The sequence below is a fragment of the Palaemon carinicauda genome, chromosome 11 (assembly GCF_036898095.1).
Source record: "Palaemon carinicauda isolate YSFRI2023 chromosome 11, ASM3689809v2, whole genome shotgun sequence".
In the NCBI taxonomy this organism is placed as follows: domain Eukaryota; kingdom Metazoa; phylum Arthropoda; class Malacostraca; order Decapoda; family Palaemonidae; genus Palaemon; species Palaemon carinicauda.
Genome location: NC_090735.1, coordinates 89,122,382 through 89,133,075, shown reverse-complemented (window position 1 = coordinate 89,133,075; position 10,694 = coordinate 89,122,382). Strand labels below are relative to the sequence as shown.

General features: G+C 39.8%; 1 protein-coding gene across 4 annotated transcripts in view; it reads right to left on the bottom strand.

The window, feature by feature from the left end:
- Positions 1–3,457: 3,457 nt before the first annotated feature.
- LOC137649722 (uncharacterized) overlaps positions 3,458–10,694 on the bottom strand; it is a 211,772-nt gene continuing 204,535 nt past the window's right edge. For all 4 annotated transcript variants that reach the window (XM_068382680.1, XM_068382678.1, XM_068382677.1 and 1 more), the window contains 2 exons: positions 3,980–4,108; positions 3,458–3,782 (listed from right to left, as the gene is read on the bottom strand). In XM_068382680.1, the coding sequence (XP_068238781.1) occupies positions 3,617–3,782; positions 3,980–4,108 (295 nt within the window). In that variant the 3' untranslated portion in view covers positions 3,458–3,616. The remainder of the gene's footprint in view (positions 3,783–3,979; positions 4,109–10,694) is intronic.

Here is a 10,694-nt window from a genome sequence, read left to right as displayed (position 1 = left end):
GGAAAATCTATTGTCTCACAATTATCTGATAAAACATTAAATTGATTATTTAATACTATTGATGTTGACATGAATGACCTTGACCCAACATCACTCTCTTCCCCTCTAGAGTTAACTATGTGGTATTTGCTTTGCTCTGCACATTCTGAAAATTAGTCTGACCTTGCGAGGTCTGGTTTGACGGCCCAGGCTCAGCGATATTTGAAGAAGCGTTTGTTTGTTTCGGACTCTGAACTGCATTGACATTTGGTTGTTTCTTCTTATTGTTAAAATGAGGATTTTTCTTTTTATTTCCATATGGAACTGACTGTGTATTTCTGGGATATTGTTGTGTCTTACGCGAGTAACATTGACTATAAGAATGCGTTGCAGTGTTGTGAATTGAGCAAAATTTCGTTCTGCAGTCTGCGCTTATGTGACCTTGACGTTTGCAGTTATAACACGTCAATCCCGCTACTGGACTGTTAACTACGTTCACTGTTTGTGGTTTTGTTTCATTCTTTGCAAAAACTTGAGTTAACACGGGATCGAGATCTGGACACTTGGACATGTGTTTCTTTATCTGTTTATAGACATCCAATTCCGTACTTGCAGGCGTTAACTTCTTATCAAAACACCGCACTAAAGCTTCAGGCAACATAAGTGTCATGCAAGTTAAATACATTAATCGTAAAAAATCTTTCACGGAGATGTTATCGTTAGTAACCCAAGTGGAATGACCTAAAATGTCCTGATATTCATCAAGCCTATCAGCTATGAGAGCTGCTCTCTCAATAACATTAAGCCGATTCATAGTGGCTTGATTAAGTGTATTTCGTAACGTTAATACTACATCCAAGGCTTCCTCACTCCCATAGATCGCGCGTAACCTGACTTTGAAATCATCCCAAGTAACTGCTTCTTGAAATGAAACACCTCTTAAATACGCACTCGCATCCCCCTTAGAAAAATCTATAAAATTTTAGCTTCTTGTAATTGTACAAAAGAGTCTACGATTTGTTTGCCATTTAAATGGGCATCAACGGATGAAATCCATGACTCCACATTTTGTGGCAAGAACCCGTTGACCCGACCTTGAAAAGGAAGGATTGCTGACCTCGCATTTACAAGCGTCACAATTGGAGGAGGATTAGCCTGGCCTACACCACTAGGTCCAGGGGTAGGGCTGACAGGAGGAGTCATGACTGCTGTATTTTTTTTTTTTTCTAACTCTTTGACCTCTTGCAATTCTATCAAAATATCTATATGAGTACAGACGCCCACTGCGTAAACGCATATGTATAATAAAATTCCCCCAACAATGTTACTAATCCCAAAACATTTCCCTGAGAATTTCTGAAAGAAAAAGGAATTAGCACAAAGAAAGAAAAATTCTAAATGAGAATTCGGAGTTTCCTTTTAACAAAGTTTAGCAATTCACTCACCCCAGTAATAATCGACTAACAATTCTTGATAACTACACTTCACTGCCCAAACTGGAATGAATTCAAAAAATCTGTACTTAGCTTATATATGATGTCGCCACGTCCTCTCTCTCTCTCTCTCTTGATGTTTTGTTAGCGATGTCTCGTTCTAGTTTCTTGTTGAATGTAGTTCTTCCTGGATATGTTTTGCAATTGTTGAACGCCAGTCCTTGGGTTTCCTAGGATGTTGATTGAAGATTCAGGTTGTATTCTAACATTTGTTGATGTTAGCTGTTTCGTTGGACTATAATACTTAGTCAAAATTGTAGATTCATGTAGATAATGTTGAGTTCTTGAAGATCTTTCTCAGGTTTTACAGCTTTTATGTTGAAGTCTTGAAGATATTTCTCTGGTTTTACAGCTTTTATGTTGAAGTCTTGAAGATATTTCTCTGGTTTTACAGCTATTATTTTGAAGTCTTGAAGATTTTTCTCTAATTCTTAGAGTTTAACCGCTGTCTTAGAGTTTAATCGCTGCCACCATTTATTGGCGTGCTACTGTTATAAGCACACATTGAGTAAGTGTTGTTTCAGATGTATGTAAATGGATAACTGAATACATCTTAATAGTTTTCAAGTATTTATTCTATAAAAACAACAGAGTTAAACATCTCCATCACTGGAGGAAGCTGGGTTGGTCCAGATGACCAATTCTGGTGAAGTATAGATATGAACTGACTAAATTATCGATATCACAGATATCGTATGCTTAGTTTACGTTAGACACGTCACAAACTCGGAAGACACCTGCATCCGGTGACGTCACAAACTTTCACACGCTTGAGACAATGTGTTGACGTTAAGAAGAATGTCAAATTGCTGAGGTTTGCATTGTATGTCCGGTTTACGATTTGAATGACTACAGCAAATCCCAGGGTTAGCTCCTTCAACCAACATGACATATTACGTCATTTGTTTTAAACATGTAATATTAACTATTCTAATCATTACATATAGACGTTATAATGCATGTGTTTGTTTACTTACAGTTTGTGTGTATATTATGTTTTCACAACGTCCACGTGAACTTTATAGCAAGGCCAATGTTAACAAAGGTCATAGAAAGAACAAAAAGTAAGCAGAGAGCAACAAAAAGAGAACCAAAAAGAGAGTAAAACATGAAAAAGAGTACAAAGCTGTAACATTCTAACTAAAGCTCTGGCAACAATGAGAGGCCGCTGGCAACTAATGACACCTTTATGCCAAGTTTATTAGTAAACTTAGGGTTTAAATACCTCGTTTAGGGTGCGTTTATGTAGGAATAAACAAGAAAAGTACAAAGTAAGGTTATAATAATATTACCTTGATTTTTTTTTTAAGAAAAAAAGTGAAAATTTATTGCAAATTTTTGGGAGCTCACAACTCAAAAACATACTTATTCACACTTAGGTATATTTTTCTCACGTATTTATTGTTCGATTTGAGAAAAATATATCATTGAAAAAAGGAATAAAACTCCCACAATTTTGTGTACCAGAATTTTTATTTTCCTTTTTCTCCTTTTTTCATGAATATATATGATGAAGGTATATATATGTTTTCGACATATATATGTCTAAAACATATATAGAAATTGTGTATTTTGAATTAGAAAAAAAACTCATAGCATTGCGGACGGTCCTCTTAAAATTAAATATTTTAAAAACAGTAACAACCTGGAAATAGACCTTTCATATGCAAACTATAAAAGAGAAGAGAATAGATAGAATAGAGGGATTCAAGGAAGAGAACTCAACCCCAAGACAGTGGAAGACCCTGGTCCAGAGGCTATGACACTACCCATACTTTTCTGTGAAAGCTTCTATGTCCTCTGTATGAAAGTACTTTGTAATAGTTTTTTATGCAAGTATTGTAATCCTTTATTTTCTAGCAGGTCTTCTGCACACATTTCTAGGTACATTTTACAAATCCTCTGGCAGTACTGTACTATATTTATTTTTTAAACTCGACAAATTTTTTTGCAAGGGTATAGCAGTATTAATTATACGCATAAAATATTTCACATAATGTTTTATTTTTCAAGTATACTATATACTGGCATATACATTAAATACTATAGATGCCCTTATTGCAGTTTACATCACTGGTAAAGTTTGGATTTCTTAATTCTAACAAAAAGTGCACAAATTTGTGTTGGTAGACAGAATGAATACGTCAGATGCTGTCCATGAGATCCAGGAGGTCTTGGCCCTTATCAGAACTATTATCGGTCTCATTTAAAGTCAATTCTCCCATAATTTGACCTAATTCGGGGCGATTATCTCTCATTCCACCTTCTATTGTAATGAAATCACCTTCTTGAATAACATCATTGTCATTCCTGGAAAAATCAAAATTCATTAAGATTGTAATACAGTAATTAAAACGGGAAACTAAATAGTTGGATTGTTGATTATCCATTCATATACACTATAGTATTGAAAGTTGTTACCGGTATATAGGAAGATCATAACTCCTCTTTTAGATCATCATAAGCTACTGGACTTTAGGTTCAAGTTTTTTCAACACTTAACATACCTGAAATTATCATCATCAGTCTGGAATAGGTTAAGCTTGAATTCTTTGTTCGTTGTTGATGCTGTACCTATTAACTGAGCTAATAAGTTTAATTCATCCCGAGCTTTCCTTCCATAAGTGCTATCAAAGCTGTAAAAATAATATATATTTTTAAACATGCAATTACTGTAAGATATTACCAAACCTTTTGTTTGCAAGAGTTATTCCAAGTCCAGTTAATTGTGTACAAATAAATAGTAATAAAAATTGTAATATTAAGCTGTAAGTTGTCATTCAGTTTATCTGAATTGGATCTGACCTAAACAGCAGCATAGTCATTGGGTTGTCTCCCAAGAGATACTTCTCCAAAAAGACTAAAGCATTCTCTGATAAACTCTACAGTGAGGCTTCCTCATTTGCAGAGTCTAGGTTCTCCTCAGGCACAAAATCTATAGCCTAGAAAGGGGCCTGGTCCATGATGATCCCATCTCCATAACCCACTGCTGAATCTAGTAATTCAGAGCTCATGAAATCCTTGAAATCCCTGCTGGGTAAATACTCAGTGGGCCACGCAATCTTCGCAAATCCTTTCACCCACATTGAAAGGAGAAAAACAACCTTACCTCACAAATCTTCTGCCAGCAGATCTCTATTCCAAGCGGAGCAGATGCACTGCAAATAAATAGAATAATTTTCAAGATCCCAAACCATGCCCAATTCAGCAAAACAATCACCATGAAAGCAACCACATTCGTGACCCCACTTAGTGTTGGCCTGGTTATCACTTCCAACTCGGGCCTACTTTGCTTTGTTTTCATTCATCTACAATAGGAATTTTTTGGGGTCAAGCCATGTCGTCCTGATGGAAAGTTCCTATAAGTAGCTTCCTAAGGGATATTTGACCCCCATATTCCCAGAGAAGTTACCTTTAGGTCTCCGGAATTCTAACTCTTGGTGTGAATATCCTTAAAATTTCTCTTAAGGATATTGCATAAATCAGGGGACGTTCATCTTGATACGACACATAGCAACCTTCACCCCGAAAAGCGTTTTCGCCTCGAGGGGGAAGAGTGGCAAAAATAGAAGGGGAGCCGTTATCAAGGTTACCCTTCCTCCCATACTACTATTGAGTATCTAGATGACGCTGTATCCGAGATGGCGCCTATTCCTATTTCTGTAGCGATTTCGAACGTTGGTGTTCCCTGTTGATCTAACGTTTTTGATCGCTTTTGTGAGGATTTATTATGCAATCTCCAGCTTCTTTCGCCTTTGGAAAGTTGAGTATTGATTCTTTACAGTGTATAATTTTTAGCTCCTGCTTCACAGTGAAATTAGAGTAATTTATTGTGTTAAGGATCTAGGCCTGTCACCGGAGGCGCCATGGGTGCTGTCGTTTGTTATGCATGTGTTATTTAGTTAGCAGAACGACTTTCCCGGTTGTAATAGCATTAATAAATTATGAAAGCTATTTAGGCACATTTATACTAGTAAAGATATTTATTTTATGCATAATTTCCTCTTCCTTTTGTCAATCATATACGTTATGAGAGTTTCGGCGATTTAGGTAACCGAGATCTCGTCTTGCGCTAGGCTACCTAGCCTAGGTGCTGTAGTATACTTTCAGACATTATCCCCGTTTACCCTCGTGTATCGTTTTATTGATTCAACGGGAGATAGTACATCTCCTAGAATTATATAACTTGATACTTGACTACTGTGTAGATTTAAGGGTAATCCCTCCATTCCTAAGAGTGCCGCTGCAGGTGGCAACCCTATCTGGTCTTGCCATAGAGTAGTTCACTCTGGCTTGACTAGGCTAGGGTTTTTTCTGTCTCCCACCTTTGCCGGTGAGGTCCTGGCTTTGGTTTACGACAGAACCTCAGAGTATTCAGTCTTTCTGCCAGTGGCAGAGCTGCAGGGTGAGTAGTCACTCCCCTGCCGGCTTATAGATACCGGCATAGGAGGCCAAGCCTCCCTAGGCCGCACATGAAGTTGTAGTATGATGCCGCCACCTTCTCCCCTGCGGTTTAGAAGACTAGTCCTGTGTCGGCAGACCCTAGGATGAAGAATATTATTCTTCTGCCGCCTAGGATGTCGCCGATACTGAAACATTGTTTCTTTCTGGTGTGGAGGCGGCGGCAATCCTGCCACCTTCTTCTACACTGGATAGGTTCGGCAGACACTAGGCTGAAGAATAGTTATTCTTCTGCCGCCTAGGATGGCGCCGATACTGAAACATTGTTTCACTCTTCTGTGGAAGTGGTGGCAATCCTGCCGGCTTCTTCTACACTTGATACAGGACCCTTTTCCCTCCCTTCTCTGTCCTTTAGCGATGACTTAGCCATCGCAATCCTGTAGCCATCGTCCTGCAATCTCACCGTTTGCCGGGTGGGTTGCGGGGCCGGCAGGGCCCCTACATAAGCAGCTGTTTAGTCACTCAGTCTTTCCCTTATGGACACAGGATCCGGGAAGGTTGTGCCAGTTATGACGGCTGCCGGTGGGAGACCCTTCTGCCGCTGAAGATTCTTAAGTCCTCCCTTGGACTGCCATCCACAGTTCTGAAACCGGCAATGCCGGCATCGGAATTTGTGGCTGGATGGAAGCCTGAATAATGCGTTCTCCCCTTCCATTTGACATTCTTTCTGGAGGAAGGCGGTAAAATTATATGCTTACAACCTTATTTAGTGTAAACATACATTTTAATAAGGCAGCCCTTCACTCCATGCTTTTTTTCTCTCTGTCAGCTAGTGCCGCCAGGTACAAACCCAGCCGGCAGCATGTCGGCTAGGCCAGTGCCGCCAGGTACTAGCCCTGTCAGCAACATGCCGGCTGAACTACAGTATATGATTATAAAGGAACCAGTATATTTGCAGTATAGTATATACTGCAGATAGAAAACTATTGTATATATTATACAGTAGTTATTTTCCAACATATTTTGTGTGTCCTTGCACAGTCTTTTGCTGAGACCAATCCTATATTGAAAGAATAGAATTCCTTCAATACTCTGATTAGAAATCAGTTTACATTTTACCCTTCAATATTAAATAGTTTGGAAGGGTCAGTGGTAGTACACTTTCTATCCCTAGAGGTTAGAAACCTTCTCTTTTGAGTTTTCCCAGATCAGGAAGCTCTATATTCTTAATATTGGAAAGTGAGGTCACAGCAATTGGCTGGGAGGGATACGCATGTACAGTGAACCCTCGCTACTTCACGGTTCGACCATCGCGGATTCACCACTTCGCGGGGTTTTCCCATAACCCATATATATATACATATCGCGGATTTTCCGGAAAATTCGAAAATACCGCGAAATCTGAAGACAACCAAATACGATATTTTGTTACCTGTAATTCCATTAAATTAGTAATATCTGCTCTTACTGATTGTTCATTGCATTACATATGATATATAATTCAGCACAGAAAGAAATAAAACACGAAAAGAGAATGTGATCATACGATAATTCAGTACGTAGTAAAATTAAATCGAACATGAAACGCAAATCAGATGCAGTCATACCATATTAGAATGGTGTGTACTGTAATGGATGTGCTTCTTTTCCATGAATCTTTTGTATGTATACGTACGTAGTACAGTACTGCATCCAATAATATTCTTTGTTGCAAAAATCACAATTCGAATACTGTAAGCGTACGAGAGAGAGAGAGAGAGAGAGAGAGAGAGAGAGAGAGAGAGAGAGAGAGAGAGAGAGAGAGAGAGAGAGAGAGGCGTAAAATAGCGTACGTAAATTTTTATTATTATTGTTATTATTATTATTATTGTTGTTGTTGTTAATAAAATTATTATTGTTATTATTATTAATCATTATTATTATTATTATTACTGTACAGTATTATTATCATTATTTATTATTATTACGGTATTGTACTTAATCTACGTACGTTCAGTGTGCGCGGGACATCTTCTATGAGTAACCAACGCACCATAGTACTGTATAAGACGGGTTGTGATTGGTTCAAGCGCTGATAGATGACGAATCAAAACTCAAGTTTTGTTATCTAGCCTGTGATTGGTGTTTTGCCCGCATCTTCTACCCGCAGCATCAAAGTTCTCGCGGGGCTGCATCGTTCACTTTCTCTTTCCGCGTATTGCTGAGTAGACGTTCTTAAGTTTGTGAAGTTTAATCTGTGCTGTGTGCGACTGTTTTAAGTTGAACTTTTTGTTGAACTTTCTGTTACAATGCCTCCCAAGCGTTCTGCTTCTAGTAAGGCTGGTAGTGAGCCTAAACGCCACCGAAGGATGATGACGATAGCTGAGAAGGTTACGCTTCTCGACATGTTAAAAGATGGTAGAAGTTACGCGGCCGCCGGCCGCCATTTTGGCATCAACGAATCCACCGTTCGCTACATCAAGAAGGACGAGGCGAACATTAGAAAGACTGCTGCAATCACCTTTAGCAGATCAGCGAAGCGAGTCGTTACAACGCGTAATAAAACGATCGTACGCATGGAAGGTGCTTTAGCTGTGTGGATTGCCGACTGTCGGAAGAAGAACATAGCGTTGGATACGAACACCATCCGAACAAAGGCTTTGAGCTTGTATGAGAATTTTGCGGCAAAGGAACCTCATGATGACGATGGCGACCATGCTGAAGAAGATGATGATGTAGATGATCCTCAACCAGGGACCTCCACTGATTCCCAGCGTCAGAAACAAAGTTTTTCCGCCAGCAAAGGATGGTTCGCGAAGTTTCAGAAACGCTTCGCCCTGAAAAGCATTTCCCTGCATGGGGAGTCTGCTTCCGCTGACACTGCCGCTGCTGAAACTTACGTGAACCAGACTTTCAAGAACATTATCGCTGAAGGTGGATACAAGCCGGAACAAGTGTTTAATATGGATGAAACCGGCTTGTTTTGGAAGAGAATGCCGTCGCGAACTTTCCTGTTCAAAGAGGAAGCCAAAGCCTCTGGCTTTAAGGCATTCAAGGATCGCGTTACCCTCGTGATGTGTGGCAATGCTGCTGGATTTTTGTTAAAGCCGGGGCTTATTTATAAGTCGAAAAATCCTCGCGCTTTGAAAAATAAAAATAAGAATCTCCTTCCCGTGTACTGGATGCATAATCAAAAAGCATGGATTACGAAGATGCTGACCTCCAACTGGTTCCACCAGTGTTTCATCCCGCAAGTCCATGAATATCTCTTAGAGAAGGGCTTGCCATTCAAGATCCTTCTCCTTATGGATAACGCTGGTGGACACGCAACTGACCTGTCGCATGAGGGCGTTCAGGTTGAGTTCCTGCCACCCAATACCACGTCATTAATTCAACCGATGGACCAGGGGGTTATCAGGGCGTTCAAGGCCCTCTACACGAAGAATACCTTGGCGGACCTCGTTGCGTGTGTGGATGCTGCCCAAGATGACGAGGATGAAGATTTCAACTTGAAGGCGTACTGGCGGCAGTACACCATAGCCACGTGCCTGCAGAATATTCAAAAGGCACTTCAAGAGATGAAACCTGCAACCGTGAATGCGAGCTGGAAGAAGTTGTGGCCCGAGATTGTTTACGACGACAAGGGATTTACTCCGTCGGAAATCCAACACTCTGCAATACGGAAATCTGTGCAGTTGGCTGCCATAATTGGGGGTGACGGGTTTGGCGACATGACGACTGAAGACGTCGACGAGTTGTTGGACTGCCATTCCCAGCCCCTAACTGACGCAGACCTCGAAGACCTGACGAAATCGGCAAGTGAGGAAGAGAGTGAGGGTGCCCAGGAAGAGACCCAAGAAAATGTCGAAGAAACGGGCTTAACATTAGAACGGCTTGCCAAGTTCTGCAACCATATGAAGGAGGCGAAAGAAATGTTACAAGAGTGGGACGAGGATATGGTTCGCTCGATGCAATTCTCAAATAAGGTCGATGACATCATGACTCCCTACAGGATGCTCTTGGATCGAAAAAAGAAGCAGCGGCAACAACTTCCGATCACAATGTTCTTCCAGCCTCGCAAAAAAGAGCCAGTTCCTCCTGCTACTACGCCTTCGGAAGAAATTGAAGAAGTTGAAGAGGTGTCCCAGGAAAAGGCACCTCCGTCTGAAGAGACGTAAAATACTATCATTGACTGCACAGTAGAACACATCATCAGCTTCATCATCATCATTTCTACTGTGCAGCAAATTCATCGCCATCGTCATTCAAGTTTTTCTTGAACTTCTTTCGTGGTGAGTACAGTAACAATCTTTATTTTTTACTTTAACCTGTTTTATAGTTTAGTAATGTACGTACTGTATGCATTAAGTTAAAGGGAAGGTTTTAAAAGTCTACATGTTGTAACCTATCATATTTTTTTTGTTTAAAATTTACATTCGTACGTAAAACAATCTCTCTCTCTCTCTCTCTCTCTCTCTCTCTCTCTCTCTCTCTCTCAAATTGTTTTCCTGCTTTGCTACGTACAAGTACTGTATAATTTATATTTGTAAGGTAACATATTTTGTAAATGCTTTTACTGTAAATACTGTATGTACTGTATCATTATTTATCACTATCATCATGCGCGTTAAATGCCTTGTTTGTTCTGAGCGTGGTTGTTTACTGAGCGTACACGCCGTCGTTTCAGGCGGCGTCATAAAGAAAAAGATTTCATTTGGAAGTCCTAAGAAAAATACGTAAACTAAAACATTGGTAATAAAAAAATCAAAATACAGTACTGTATAATCAATATAATCGATGCAAAACCTAACCTATATATGTGTACTGTACACTAAATGAGTT